This window comes from Orbicella franksi, chromosome 15, assembly GCF_964199315.1.
Source record: "Orbicella franksi chromosome 15, jaOrbFran1.1, whole genome shotgun sequence".
Lineage (NCBI taxonomy): Eukaryota > Metazoa > Cnidaria > Anthozoa > Scleractinia > Merulinidae > Orbicella > Orbicella franksi.
This window is the reverse complement of record NC_138159.1, coordinates 2,309,968-2,326,102: the sequence shown is the minus strand read 5'-3', so window position 1 is coordinate 2,326,102 and position 16,135 is coordinate 2,309,968. Positions and strand designations below refer to the sequence as shown.

Genomic DNA, 16,135 nt, shown 5'->3' with positions numbered 1-16,135 from the left:
ACTGTTCCAGTATAGCGTATCATTCATGTAGGACAACACTGAGTGTCTCTAACGGGGAAAATTTCACTATTGAAGCACTTCACCTACTTCAAAAAGGAATGTTTTTTTGGTCATTTTGCAGGGTTAAGAATGGCAAATTCAAACTGGAAATGATTTTTACATCGTTAAAATAGCTTGCAGGTGATTGAGAGAGTGATATTTTGAAGGCTTGTCAAGTCAAATGTACGATATTCCAGCAGTTGAGAATTCGATTCAACATGTCGACCAGCTCAACGACATTTTTCAGCGAATCAAATAAGAAGGGAGAAGTTAGTGAATTAAAGAAGAGCCTACAGTCAGCTGAGGTGCAACGAGATGCTTCTCTGTACAGGAAAGTTATTCAAAAGGTGATCTCATGCATGACTTTAGGGATGGATTTATCTTCCCTGTTCATGGACATGATAAAGGTAAAAAAGTAAAGAATATAAGCTTAATCTAGACAGAAGCAATAGAACACTTTTTCCGTGTTTACATAGCCTCATCTAAACACGAGGAGTGTTTGGAGAATTCAAGACAGTTATGCAAACCCGAGATGTAGTCAAGGGTTTGCATAACTTTCGAGAATTCTCCCCACCACAGAGTGTTTAGATGAGGCTATGTAAACATGGAAAAAGTGTTCTATTGCTTTTATAAAATAATTCTCAAAAATACGCGCGAATCTAAAACATCACAACTGTGTGTACATACTCTCATCTAAACACACCTATCGACCAATGAGAGTGCGCGTAGTAACTCAGTTATGTTATAATAAAGCTTATTCTACTGCTAGCCATGGTAAAGATTAGCTAGGCTAATCAATGTATTATTTTTAATTTTATCCAGAAATTAAATACTGTAAGTAAATAAAATAATAAATTACAATATTTAGAGAAGAAGCCACATCAGTCTTAGTTGGTTTACATGAAGGTCCTCTATCATGGTCGGATTGAAATTTTTGGGGTAGGCTTTGTGGAAGGAGGAAAACTGGAGAACACAGAGAAAAACTTTCAGAGCAAGGAGAGAACCAACAACAAACTCAACCCACATGTGACACCGGGCCAGAATTGAACCCGGGCCACATTAGTGGGAGGCGAGCACTCTCGCCACTGTACCATCCTTGCTCCCTGATAATGCTAGTATAATTTTCAGGTGCTGATACTGTGCAGTCAAACCTTTTTTCCTTTGTGGGTGACACCATAATGATCGGCTTACAAGAGGTGTCTGTCAGCAGATATCTGACTGTAATAACATTTGACGTATCCATCACTACTCACTTAGGCTCGAGAGGTAGCCACTGTTCGGGATTTAAAGGAGCCCATACTCTTTCCCTGAAGCCAATGGCAGGATCTCTTCTCAGGGAGGAATGTGGACTGGACTCTTGAGTGTGGCGGAAATCGAGCCTACGCTTTGCTGCAAGAACCACTTTTCATTTTAATGTTAATACCAAGAATTTGAAAATCTAGGTTATTTCTAACGGATGCTTGTAAGAGGAGTGTTACTTGTGGAGCTAGTTGTAACCGCTTCCGGTAAAGTTTAGAAATATTTTCCCATTTGATTGACGTTACCATGATTGATGCATTAAATGCTTAACAAACATAGCCCACATTCAGTTCAAGCTAAGACCCCTTTTGTCCAAGATCGTAAAACAAGTTAGAACAAAATTCTCATAGGAAAATCAAGACCCACGAACGTTGGTAAGCTACAATCTACTGATGTTGATATTTACATTGTTACGTAAATTTGTGACTCAAGTTAGAGCTATACTTAGATTTTAACCACTCTCAAGGCTCTCTATTAGCATGAGCACATGGCATGATCATTGTGATTACTTTCTAAGTTAGGAACGCAATGATATTTAGTGATTTCTTGATGTAATTATTTCAGTTGACTGCTTTGCTTCGATTCGTATTGAAACGCCCTGAGGCCACAAGATTAGGATTAAAGACAATAAAGTAAAGATTGTTCTCCTATACTGGCTTGGTGTTCTAAGGAGTTTCAACTGCGCGTGCAAACAACCCGGGAGAACGAGATTTCAATTCTGACTTAAGAAACCGTTACACTAGTAATCAATCAGCCAGTTAGAGATGGCTGAAAGTCATCATCATTTATCCGATCTCCAAGTGGAGAATTGGGCCGTAAGCTCTCTGCCTCCAGGCTGTTCTGTTCTGTTCTGAAAGTAGTGGTGAGTAAAAGTAAGCTCATGAGATTCTGGATCTAGTGATCTGAGGGTTAGCATTTTTTTCTCTGAAAGTGCCTCTCTCTGGATGATGTCGGTCTGTTGGTTGCAATCCCACTGCCTGACAAAATGTTGGTGGTAATGGACAGTGGACTAGCATCCCATCCAGGGAGAGAATCAGAAACTGGGGTATTACACAGTGGCTTGAGTTAAGTGTGACACTTTGACCTGGGTACATACATGTACAATGTACAACTTTTCATTTTTAATTTCTTTAGGCAGGAGCCACCCATGATCTTGTCCAGAAGAAGCTTGTCTATCTATACATCTGTAGCTATGCCGAATCTAACCCAGAGTTGGCTTTGCTAACTGTTAACACAATGCAAAAAGACTCCCAGGACAGCAGTGCAATGGTCAGAGGTCTTGCACTGAAGAGCATGTGCTCTTTGAGGTACATAAACTAAGAACTCCAGGTTCTGTCTTCTTCACAGAGACTTCTTACTTGTATGGGGGAGGGAGAGGAAAATGGGGGATTGGGGACAGTCAAGAGGGATTTATTTGTGCATGGATGAACAGTGGATGGCTAAAACGAACAGCAAAGGAGAGTTACTGTACTCGTTATAATCTGAAACAGCGGCGGAAAAAATACTAATAACTGGTTTCAGACATGTTTGTATTTCAAAGCAGAAGCAAATTTGGCAGTTGTGTTTTCTTGCTGTCCCCTGCAGGCTTCCAGATCTTGTAGAATATATTGTGGAGCCTCTTCTTACTGGTTTGCGTGATAATAGTTCTTATGTGCGTCGTTGTGCAGTTATGGGATGTGTGAAATTATACCATCTTATTCCTGACTTTGTTGAAGGTAAGAAATTTACTATTCTGTGTTGTCTTTATTCCTGATTCCTCTGTTTTATGCTACCATCAGACCTTTATTAAGCAGCCACCCTCAGGGAAATGGGAGGGGTTGGTATACTTTGAATATTTTTTTACCATCAGGTTAATTTCTTAGTGAACATGGAATCAAGCCAAGATTATAATCTTCTCAAACTCATTTATTTAATAATAATTCATCAAACTAAAACAAAAAAAATCACAACCGTTAAGGAGGTTTGGATACCCTGTCTTAATTAGCAGAGATTTGAATGATTTTACTCATCCATTTACTCCTTAGTTTTTGTTTTGATTGAGAAGATATATCAAACCCTCGAGACAGTGTTTCATCAGCTATCCAAACACCTCAAATTTGGTCAAAAATACTCTGCTGGGTGTCACATTTTCAACTCTCTTCTTGGTGTTTGGATATCCTAATGAAACACTGTCTCTCGTGTTTGATATATTACACATTGTACATGATTTACTTTTGTCTGAATGTTTTCATCAGTCATCACTTTCTTTTTCGGACTCTTTTCTTTCATCCCCTTTTCCAAAACAAGGCTAAATGTATTAAATTTTGTGGTGGCCGCTCATCAGGACGACCAAAAGTTAGCTGCAGCCACTCAATAGAGTTGGCCGGTTAATACAGATTTTATTTGCAAGTATTTTATTGACAATAATTTCTGGACTTTGATAACTGGCCACTTAATACATGTGGCTGTTTAATAGCGGTAGAGGTTCAACTGTAGTGCATGTCCAAAACAAAAAAGGGTTCTTCACAGACCATAATGATTTGTCCATGGTAATTTGGTGAAGGACAGTGTGACAGTACTCATTTTTATAATCTTATTGCTTTTAATTACTGTAAAAACAATAACATTTCCTTTTACACATTCTCACAACCTAGATGAATACTCTAGGCTCAGTTGTTGAACATTTCTATACGTGTGTCAATTGTATCACAACAGATAATGGAATCATAGATAAACTTTGCAGTCTGTTAACAGACCCAGATGTTCAGGTTTGTAACTAGTAGCTTTATTAAAAAAAAAAAAGATTGTCCCAATGTGTAGTTCCATAAAATATCCATACCTCCCCCATGGAAGGGATTTTTTCCAAGACCCCCCACCCATCTGGGAATTCCAATTAAGTTTCAAACAGTTCTTAAATTTTTTGGTCTTATGGAACTCCCAACCCCCCCCCCCCCCCCACTGGAAATTCCAATCCCTACTAGGGGGTGGGGAGTATGGATATTTTCCAGAACTGCACAATCATGCTTTTCTGGGAGTACTTTAACGACATGATCTACATGTAGATTGTATGTGTCACATTCATAAACAATTATTTGGTTTTCAGTTTGGTTTGTTTTCATTTATAAAGAAAATTAGTTACAAGTGTTGAATTTAATCTTTTATGTATTATTATATGTTAGAGTAGTGTGGGAAGTAATTTGCTTTTGCTTTTATTTTACATTACTACGCTACACAAATGGCTTAAAAAACTCACACCACTTTATCATCCAGTGAGAAGTAAAACCAAAACCAATCATGACTCACTTACCCACATTTTCCCACGCTGTGCATCAGCTCCCTGTGTAATTGCTTTGAGTTTGATTAGTCACTAGATTTTCTGAGGTGTGATGTGTGATTGGTCAGAGAGATTTCAACGTTTTAGTTTTAATGACACTCAGTTGAAAACTGTTCTGACTACTTTCTCTTTACATGTAGGTAGTGTGCAACTGCATCGCAGCTTTGGATGAAATCCTTGCAGCCGAGGGTGGATTACTAGTGAATAAAAAGCTTGCTCATAACTTATTAAGGAGGTAAACACGATGTTACTTAAGATATTGTTGACACAAGTTAGTCACCTAAACAACTGACAATACATTAATAAAATTTAAAGAAAATGTAACTACACTTCTGAGAGTTGAACCCTTTGGGCTGTTTCACCAACGTTAGCCATTACAAGAAAAAGACTTCCAAAAAAGCAATCACAAACTCTATCAAGGGTTGCTTAATAGTTTAAAAGTTTGTGTACTAATCTATTAGGGAGTTGGCGAACCCAATGTATAGAAGTCTTAATTTTCTACATTTTTTTAAAACTTGTTTTAAATTAGTGACATAAGTATTCTTCATGAATGGAGGGAGTTACATAACTGCTAACAGATTGCATATATTTAGATGGAAACTAAAGAGCAACTTTTCAGAGAGTACTGAGCAAAACTCAGAACCTCTGAGCAGAATCAGAAAAAACCCTGTTACCCCAAAAACAGTTGGACCTGATCCAGGCTACCATAGTAAGGTACTGCAGGACAGAAATTTATCAATAAAAAGTATAATGTTCAGACACTTGGAGGCAGTAACATGACGTAATTCATTAATTTTGTGATCAGATTGAAAGCATTCAGTGGTTGGGGACAGAGTATGGTCTTGGAGCTCTTGCTGCGTTATAAACCATGTGATGCAGATGAGTTGTTTGACATCCTGGTACGTGAACAATTTTGATATAAATTATTGTTGCATGTGGGAGGCGCGGTGGCCTCATGGTTAGTGCGCTCGTCTCCGGATCGAGCGGTCCAGGTTCGAGCCCTGGTTGGGGACATTGTGTTGTGTTCTTGGGCAAGACACTTTACTCTCACAGTACCTCTCTCCACCCAGGTGTATGAATAGGTACCGGCGAACTTAATGCTGGGGGTAACCCTGCAATGGGCTAGCATCCCATCCAGGGGGGAGTAGAAATACTCCTAGTCGCTTCATGCTACGGAAACCGGGATAAGCTCCGGCCTGATGGGCCACTTGGCTCGCATGCAGACTTTACCTTTACCTTACCTTATTGTTGCATAGTTTTTACTAATAACTAGACAATTCATTCAAGAGTTTCATTAACATTTTCAGCAGGAGGGCAACTGGTTTTCACAGGCGGGCAAAACAACTTGAACTGAACTTCTTTATCAGCAGAACCTTGTGCAGGCAGGCAAAATGGTCCTCACAGGCAGTCCATTTGCCTGGTGCCTGGCCCTTAATGAAACCCCTGTAACAGTAGGTTCTTGATAACTGAAGCATCTTAAACTTGCTTCTGAACACAACTCAAACATTTCATCAAGATTTTACATCCCTTGAGCCTTTGAAATTCAGAGGGATCTTCTCCAGCATTATTAATAAGTCATTTTGTGTAAAGATTGTTATGTGAAATTTATATTGTTGTGTTGTATTAATTCTTCTTGCATTTTGCATATTGCTCATTATAGCAAAATTTTAGCAATTGATGGCTGTGGATTTGGAATGATTTATTATAGAACTTGCTTGATGATCGCTTGAGCCACCCTAACAGTGCAGTTGTAATGGCTTGTATACGACTGGTTATCCACATGACAAAAGACATGGAAGAGTTAACTGAACATGTTTACAAGAGAATTAAAGGTAAATTTGTAACATTAGTATTATTCGGGATGGTTTTTTTACAAAGATTATCAAAACATTACAGTATTTAAATTGCAGATTCTTTAATTTTCAAGATTTTTTAACTTTTGTGTCAAAATTTAAAATTACACCCATAACATCCAACATTTAATGCTGCACCAGCAACCCTTAGGCCATGTCTTAAGAGTGACTTCCTGTAAATACTACGGATATGTGTGCAAAATGGAAAAGTGGAATTCCCCCAAACTTTGTCACAAGAAAGCTCTCTGGAAACTATTTTAGAAAACACAACTTTTAGTTTGTGTGGATTTATATTTTTCAACTAAAGTGATTTTTTCATTTTCACCCTTGGAGAAGCCCCCAAACCACTGAAAAATGAGCTTTGTATTTGCAACTTGTATAAGAAAACTAAAACAAATACCAAAACTATTTCGTAAATTATCACAAATTGTGCACTATAGCTATTTATTAGCTGATAAGAAGTGTCACTAAAATTAATTAGGGTTGCTGTCTTTTTTGATAGGTCCTCTGATGGTCATTCTCTCATCAAGTAACTCAGAGTTGGTTTACGTGTGTTTGTGCCACATAGAACTCTTGCTAACCAAAATGCCGAACTTGTTTGATCAGGAATACCGCTCATTTTTCTCCAGGTAATACTTAATTAGTAGTTACAATTGAATTATTTCAATCCATTCTTCACTCTTTAGAAAATGATAATTAAATTCACTGACAATAATTTATATTGAGCATGGATAAGGTACCTGTGAGGCTGGTGGTTGGAGCCGCACTAACCATGGAGGGTAACGATTGAAAACATGATGCAACACAAGGCCTAACCTCAATCTGAGCGCTGTTACCGATAAATCACGAGGGCTCCTCCAGTACCATCTGACCACCACACATCAAGATAGGGAATCTGCTGGCCATCAGTTGTCTCAAGTTTAACTTGGCCTAAATTACGTAGACTTAGCTGCACAAAAGTCATCATTCACTGTTAAACCCTTTAGCTCAAAATATCAAACATACACCATATACTGTTGTGGCAAAGTGGTTCTTGAAAATGGGTGCAGCCTGCTCCATATCAACAGTTGCAAGCAAACAGGAGACTATCATCATGTATTTCAGCTGCTATAGTAATTGTTGAAATAAAGTAAGTGTTTAAAAAACTCATGACACAGGAAAATTTCCTTTTGGGTCATGGTGATATTTGTCTTGATTTTGGTCATGTCCACTTATACCTACTTACAGGTACCCTAGTGCAATTTTAAAATGATATTATTGTTCTCATTTTTCAAGGCATACGGATCCACAGTATGTTAAAACAAAAAAGCTTGATATTATTACAACTATGGCATCAGTTTCTAATGTTGAAGAAGTTGTTACTGAGTTGAGGTGGGTGAGCTAGAATGGACATGGTTTAATAATTTAATGGCCACCCTGGTGGACTACTCTTGCTACCTTTGCCACTCTCGCCACCCTGGCAACCCTGTCAACCCTGGCCACCGTAGCTACCTTTGCCACCCTCGCCACCTTTGCCACCCTCGCCACCCTCGCCACCTTTGCCACCCTCGCCACCTTTGCCACCCTCACCACCCTGGCCACCCTTAGCACCTTCGTCACCTTCACCACCCTGGCCACCCTCATCACCTTTGCCACCCTCGACACCTTCACCACTCATGCCATGTATGCCACTTTTGCCACTTTTGCCACCTTTGCCACCTTTGCCACCCTCCTTACCTTTGCCACCCTTGCCACCCTGGCCACCCTGGCCACCCTGGCCACTCTCATCACCCTGGTCACATTTGTCACCTTTGCCATCCTCACAACCCTGGCCACCCTCACCACCCTTGCCACCCTCGCCACCTTCATCACCCTCGCCACCTTTGCCTCCCTCACCACCCTAACTACCTTCTCCACCTGGGCCACCTTTGCCACCTCGGTCACCCCAGCCAGCCTGGCCATCCTCACTACCCTTGCCACCCTCACCACCTTTGTCACCCTCGCCACCCTTGCCACCCTCACAACCCTCATCACCCTCGCCACCTTCACCCCCTTCACCACCCTCACAAGGTTTGCAGGGGTGTCCAGGGTGGCTATGGTGGTAATGGTCTTGGATGTTTTTTAAAACACACCATTAACCCTATTTCAAGTCAATTTCCAGCTGAATTAAAATATAGTTTTCTTGTTCAATTTAAGTATCTTAAATTTTTAAAATTTTTTAACCCTACAGTGCTCATGTTCATGACGTAGACATTAAAATATCCAAGAAGTCAATCAAAGCTATTGGTGAAATCGCCCTGTGTCTCCCTCAGGCATCAGAGTTTTGTATTGATGTACTTCTTACATTTCTCTCCTGGGAAATTGAGTACATTACATCAGAGACTCTTGTTGTCATCAGAGGTAAGTAAACTATATTAGTTGCTGGTATTTTTCTTGGAAATGCTTTGCTTTGCAATGGAATGCCAATGATAATTATAGCAATGTATCAAACCACAGGCAGTGAAGCCACAACAGAGTTTTCTTCTCTTTTTTGTGGTTTCACCAGAAAAGAATTGAGCCCAGAGAGAGAAATTGATTTATGTAGGGTTTGTACAGGTCCTAGAAAACCTGGAAAGTCCTGGAATTTTATTGTGGCATTTTCCAGGACTGAACGTTCTGCAGAAAAACTAATGGTCCTGGAAATCTGTTAAACTCAAGTAATAAAATGAAATGTATGGCAGACAGTAAGGGGAATTAACATTCATTTGAGATCTTGGGAGTTAAAGGGTTATTGTGATTTTAGAGTCCTAGAAAAATCTATCTGAGTCCTGGAAATTTGTTTCTGAAAAGGGATACAAACCCTGTTTATGATTTTTAGCAAAATGCAATTTTGGTGGCACTTTTTAGTCATAATACTGTTTGTTTGTGTTATTGCAGACTTGCTTCTTAAGTATGAAAAGTTAACCATAGCTGTTCTACCCCAGATGTCACAATGCCTTGAAATAGTTCAGGATCCTAAGGGTTTATCTGCTATCATTTGGATTCTGGGAGAGTATGGACAGGTACTATCACAGTGGAATATAACTACTGCAAGGAAGATATGAAGTTATCCACAGGAAATGAAAAAAAAAAAAAAAAAAAACCATATCCACAGGAAATTCATCATCTACAGAAATTTTGCAGTGCAGAATTGGTCATGAGCCACGAATGTGTTTCAGTATCAAATCAGCGTGAAGTTGCATAACTTGTTATTATATTATATCATAAATTCAGTCTATATAAAAAGGCAAATTACAACAACTGTAGGTAGACTTTTAATTAAATATTTAGGTACCAAATCAATAGTTTCACATCTTCAGAAGTTCTTCTGGTTAATGTCATGCACTTATCAGTTCTTGAATTGGTCATTGTATAGTCAATTGCTGACAGTCCATATATGTTGGAACCTCTTGTGGACAAAATTGCCTCGGAACAATCAGCAGAAGTGAAGTTACAGCTTCTTACTGCAACAATGAAACTATTTTTCAAGAAACCACCTGAATGTCAAGATATGCTGGGTCGACTTCTCAAGTTTTGTGTAGGTGAGTTTCACACCAATATTTCCTTCTAGAATATAGAGGAATATTTTAGAATAGACCACTTTCGATATATTAAAATTCAGCTTGGCAGTGAGGCTTAGAGGACACAAACAATGGAAATTGAATGACCATGTTTATTCATTTCTTTTGTTTGTGAGCTCTAGGCCTCACTATCAAGCTGAATTTCAATATATCAAAAGTGGCCTATTATTCTAAATCTAACCAATAGTATTTTATGTTAGTATATCACATGCATGAAGACAAGAATTTTTCACTGTTCTTTCCTGCTTGATGTGATTTACAATACACTTAATTACTTGTCCCAAGGGAAACAGTTAGTTTTGTTTTCCCAAGAATCTTGATGTTTTTTTCAAGAGGTAGTCAAACCATTGCCATAGCCATTGCCATATGACCATAAATTTGCCAATAAGTACATGTTGAATTTAAGTTAACTCCAGCTATCTAACAACATGACATATTTATTGAGATATTAACTTATTGTAGAGAAAGTAAACTTTAAGCAATTCACAGTCAATTGCTATGTATGGTCATTTAAATAATTTTGCCACATCAGTTTTATCAATCATAACAGGACAATTGACTTATTTTCAGATGAAGAATCTCACATGGATGTTCATGACAGAGCTCTGTTGTATTACAGACTCCTCAAAACTAATGCAAAAGAGGTAATGACTGATTGATTTTCTCAACAAAAAGTAGAGGCAATAATGTGTGAATGAATGATCATCCAGTCGGCCAGTTGGTCGGTCGGTCAGTCCGCCAGTCAGTCAGTCATTCCTTTATGTTATTTCTTAACAGGCTGAGAGAATTGTCTGTGGTTCAAATTCCAGGCCAGCCACAAATCCAATGAACTTAGATACCTACACAACTAATTCAAAGGTACTTGCTACAACTTTTTAGGTGTACAGTGTAAAACAGAAACTTATCGTCTGTATAGACCTTCAATATATAAGGTTAAGCCACTGTTGGACAGTAGCAAATAACCAATAAGAATTTGCATCGGTTTTTCACGCATCTGTCCTGTTATTGACTTCACTGACATGAAAATTAGCCAATGAGCATGCAAGAATTTCTGCGGTTATTGTAAATTGTTCTTTCTTTGTGCTTTTAATAAAATCCTTTTGTGTGCGAAACAAAATTTGCACTGTTGACATTGATACAGCTGAAGGCATATTGTTATAGGAACACGTCTTTGAGGAATTCAACACACTGTCAATAATATATAGACAGCCATCAGATCACTTCATTAGTCAAACCATACCTTACATCAAAGGACAGCCATACACACAAGAAGAAGGTAAGATCAGCTATGCTTGCATTTGTTATTCTTATGATATTATGGAGCTTAAGCAAACCATGACGGCGACGGCAACAAGAATGTCACCAAACAAAAGGTTTAATGAGCAAAACAATACTTGTGTACGTGTGTTATAAATCTTTGTACATTTCTTAGCCATCCTCTGAAAACCAAGAATGTGAAATGACCAAGTTCTGCGTGCAGTGAGGAACATGAACAACAATGGCAAGTTTTTCATATTCCCACTTGGAATTGAACACAGTTGTAACATTTAGCCTGAGACTGTTTTTAGAGCCATTGACATCCTGAAGAGATCTAGACAACAGCAAATTTCACTGGTAAGATGTAATTCATTTTGGAATTCTTGCCATCCTCGGCATTGCTGTCGTCATTGCTTAAGCTCCCTATTTCAGTCTAGCAGGAAACTTGGTTGAAGTCTCTCTACAGACAGTAAATTCCCATAGATTTTACCCTGATGTAAGAGCATTCAAAGAGAAGTTTGCATTATAGGCTGGGGAAGTAGATTTTGCAGTTGGGTTCTTTCCCTTGCTTGCCCGATGGGCAAGTGAAGCTTCACTGGGAGATTGGGGTGGGGGGGGGGGGGGGGGTGGAATCCAAATTACAGAAGAAATGTAAGATACGAAATCAATGATTGAAGTATTCAATTCATCACGCAATTAAGAAACTTTGGGAGGTTAGTGAGAATGAGTTTTTGCCTAGTACAACATAGTTACAGTGCACCCAAAGGGCAAGCTTGAAAATTGGTTTTCTTTGCACCCTGGTGTAACATGGAGAACAACTTATGGTGATAAACATCTTGATGTTGGAAATTAGTGCTCTGACAGTACTAGGTAGTTAATGGAGGTTTCATGTACGTAGTGCGGAGGCACAGTGGCCTCATGGTTAGTGCCCTCACCTCTGGATCAAGCAGTCCAGATTTGAGCCCTGGCCAGGGATGTTGTGTTCTTGGGCAGGACACTTTGCTCTCACAGTGCCTCTCTCCACCCAGGTGTATAAAATTAATGGGTACCGGCAAAATTTTACTGCTGGGGGTAACCCTGCTATGGACTAGCATCCCATCTAGGGGGAAGTATAAATACTCCTAGTCGCTTCATGCTACAGAAACCAGAGATAAGCGCTGCTGTGATGGGTCACTTGGCTTGACTATGTAGACTTTACCTCTTGTACACAATCAATATCACACCTCATGACAATACTGTTACTGTAATACTACTTAACAATAATATTGATTTCTTATTTTAACAGGAGATGAAAGACTGTCACATCAACAGGAAGATATAGAAGCAGAAGAACCATCTCTGCCTCCTTCACATTACCATGTTACTGTTGGCAATCTACTGGTATTTCATTCTCATGTCAAACAACACAAATGCAAAAGCATGGTCGTTGGGATAACATTTTACTTAGCTTTTGTGGAATTAAACTTCTTCGTCAAGGATTAAACCTAAGATTGTGGTTTTCATCAACAGTTATGATAGCAAGCTGCTATATGATAACTATTTTATGAAAGAAGAGGAAAAGAAAACAAAAGGACAGTTCAAAAACCATAACTAGGTAACATTGAAGTTTGAAATTTCCCTTTATGAAAATTTAAAAACATATTACCTATGCTGATTCAAAGGGAGATGATGTAAATGAACAACAAGAGGAAGACGGGGAAGAAGAAGAAGACTCCCTTGAACTGAGTGATCATCCAGCCTTGACGCCTGCCCAGTTTGAGCAGAAATGGAAATGCCTTCCACAAAGGTGAAAACAACCTTAAGCAGGCTGAATTCACTTGGCCTATGGGGTTATTAGACTACAAGACTTGAACGCAAGATGAGCAGAGTTCAAGTTTAATGTATGGACTGAGCCACATTGCCACAACCACACTATGTACATGTAACAACACCTCTTCCCCCTGCCCCTGCTCTTGCACCCATTCTTCTTTTCTGCCTCCCCCTTGTTCTTTTTCTCTTGTTTGTCTACTTTGTCCTCTTTCTCTTCTCACTCCTGCTCCTTTGTAGCATTCTTCTTGGCTTTTTCTTTTATTAGTTATCTATCTTTTAACGTGCCAAACAAAATTGTCTGGAGAAGGTAATACAAGATCGCCCAGCTTTGACTTTGGAAAGAACAAAGTAGTAAACAATTTGATATATTTCTCTCTCTTCTCTATTTTGGATTATTGCCGCCACGCCCCCCTTAAAGAAAAAAGGTAGGAAGAATGAAAATCCCTATCTATCCAGAAACCAAGAAACAAGGCCTTTCCCTCTAGCTCAATGTTGGGCTTACATGTTCTAACAGTTACCTTGTGTACTTTTAGCTCCAGTTGGGAGGAAACTATGGCTAATCTTCCATCCACTCCTGAGGAGTTTCAGCAACATTTCTCAGAATATAGGGTTTCCTTGATGGCGAGCAGCCCTCCTGGTCAATCTGTTCAGAAATATTTCTTCTATGCACAACAGGTACTACGGAAAATCTTTAAAATTATAATAGATCTGTTTCCATTAAATAAAACATTGATCTAGGATCACCTCTCGAAGTGAGGGGGGACAGTATAGTAGTTGGTCAGGTGAATACAAGGGAGACACATGCACATTAGGGGTTGATATTGAAGTCAGAAATTCCTCCTTTATTTTTAAGGATTTCTCGAAGAGGAAATATGGTTTCTAAGTAGAGTGAAAGAGGTCTTATGCAGGATTTGACAAATAGGGGTCCAAAATAATTTGCTATTGGGTCAGCCCAAATCAGCAAATACTTATAAAATGTGAAAAATAAATTTTCTTTAAAAGGTGGTTATCCACGGGATGCCTGGAGCCCTATTTGGCTAGAAGAGTGAAACTCGCCCTCAAGACTGCCCTGTTAATATGACCACTTCATTATAATCCCCACTTTTTTGTCCAAACAAATGCCCGTTTTTGATCATCTGTTAAATTATGCAAGAAATATCCATCTTTTGCAGTCCTAAACCCTAAACTCCATCACTTCTGTACTATCAAAAGGAGATTAGGGGCTGGGGGGTGATAAATTTATTGTACTTGTCAATAACTGCAGGAATTCTTGTGCTCTCATTGGCCAAATTTCATTGTCAATAAGCAGCCAGACACATGAATTTCTTAAAGTATTGACTTGATTTTGTCCCTTCTGCCATTTTGTTATCACTGATGGTAAAAAAACAAATTGATGTCAGTTTTTCATGCATCTGTCCTGTTATGGACTGTGAATTTTGTCATAACATTGCCATTGCCAAAGTACATTTAGTCTGCAGATCAACTCAGGTAACACCTTGTGGATCCACAGCTACTTTGACAATGTTATGACGAAATTCATGATCAATGATACAACAGACACATGAAGAACTAAATAAATGTCAATTTGTGTCATAATTTTAACCGAGCACATTAAAATGATGAAAATATGTCTCAACAGGCTTCTGGACAAAGTTTCTTCCTGGTTGAAGCTGTGATTGATGTTGCTACAAAGCTGCTTAGAATTGTCACCAAAGTAGAAGATTTGTCATTAGTTCAGCAGTTTGATACATATCTAAGGGCTTGCCTTGAAGAGGAATGGATAGAGGCCCATTGAAGCTACAGAAAGGTTTCTGAACACGTGCAGTGATAGAAAACTAAATGCAGAAAAGCAGGGCCTGTCTTTAATTCAAATTATCTCACAAGGAGATAACTGCTTTAAAGAGTGGTATATTCTTCCAAAATCCTTAACATGGAAGGTTTCCATTTGTTTGTCCAGTCCATTTTTTGTGGAAGAAGCATCATCCAGGGACAACCCTTACCCACAGGAGGCTGGCTATTGAGAGAAAAGTTGAAAGCCCTAAAATTCATGTTCACCAGTTAGGGCCATGGGGCTTCTGGTGGTCAGCTACATTCTACAACACCATGAAATAAACAGTAAAGGCAAATAACCTTTTAACTTCCATTCAGAAGCATACTTGTACTGTATTACATGTTCAAGGAAACAAGGGTAGAAAATTGAATGGAAAAGAAATAATTAGAAATATGAAAATTAAAATATTTGAAAGTAAAATACATGTTGTAGAGCTAAAACAGTGGAGGGTAGCTCAATTTCAATAATTATATTACTGAACAGTTTATAAATTTGTTTTGTCAAATATGCATGCACTGGTCAAGCACATAATTCTTTAAAAAAAGAACCTGAATTCCAGTACTGATAATCCCAGAAATTTAGGTTGATATCTATAACTTCACACCCACGATGTGTCTGTCACGTCCAGATGGTGGTTGAAGTGTTTTAACGTGGAGCTCAGCCCTGGGTGGAAAGGCCATCCAGTCCTTTTTACTAATCAACATAATTAAGGGATTGCTTCCAGTGTAAGGATGATGCAGAATAATTTGTTAGTAGTATTACTAGTTTCTCCTCCTCCCTTCCATTAAACCCTCTTATCATTGTTGACCTCAAAGAATAAAATTTCCTGTGGTCAGCTTTACTGCATCTGTATTAACTACTTAGTAACAGAGAGTGAGGTCTTAACAGAAAAATCTCAAACTGAGACCTTGCAGTGTTGACGGAGTAATAGCAAGGTCTATATGGCAAGGCCAAGGTTTGATTTTCCCATAAAGACCAAATGTTCGAGGTTTTTTCTTGTTGTTGTTGTTGTTTTATGGCATTTTGCTTAGTTTTTACGGGCCCATAATTGGCCCGTGGACATTATGGGAGAATAATGCCCTAGTATTAGCCAATCAGAGTGCACTATATCGGTTACAAACACAACTTATAATAAGTTGATAGTCTGCAGTCAGAT

The 16,135-nt window shown here is 38.8% G+C and overlaps 2 protein-coding genes across 4 annotated transcripts; both read left to right on the top strand.

Annotated features, from left to right (window-relative positions):
- Positions 1–67: 67 nt before the first annotated feature.
- LOC145469053 (AP-4 complex subunit beta-1-like) lies at positions 68–15,913 on the top strand. Of its 3 annotated transcripts, none has more exons than XM_081452702.1 (19): positions 68–446; positions 2,473–2,645; positions 2,923–3,053; positions 4,033–4,085; positions 4,792–4,886; positions 5,457–5,550; positions 6,360–6,483; positions 7,007–7,133; positions 7,780–7,875; positions 8,714–8,883; positions 9,400–9,524; positions 9,878–10,043; positions 10,653–10,726; positions 10,860–10,940; positions 11,244–11,358; positions 12,625–12,719; positions 13,001–13,125; positions 13,682–13,823; positions 14,788–15,910. In XM_081452702.1, the coding sequence occupies exons 1-19, from the start codon at positions 258–260 to the stop codon at positions 14,941–14,943; spliced, it is 2,331 nt and encodes a 776-aa protein (XP_081308828.1). In that variant the 5' UTR covers positions 68–257; the 3' UTR covers positions 14,944–15,910. The 3 variants fall into 3 exon arrangements, with proteins under 3 accessions (XP_081308828.1, XP_081308829.1, XP_081308830.1); XM_081452703.1 differs by having other exon boundaries at positions 303–454; positions 14,788–15,913; XM_081452704.1 differs by having other exon boundaries at positions 377–446; positions 1,297–2,645; positions 14,788–15,909.
- Positions 7,890–8,705, top strand: LOC145470344 (uncharacterized). The gene is made up of 2 exons (XM_081454183.1): positions 7,890–7,898; positions 7,992–8,705. The coding sequence occupies exons 1-2, from the start codon at positions 7,890–7,892 to the stop codon at positions 8,385–8,387; spliced, it is 405 nt and encodes a 134-aa protein (XP_081310309.1). The 3' UTR covers positions 8,388–8,705.
- Positions 15,914–16,135: the final 222 nt, after the last annotated feature.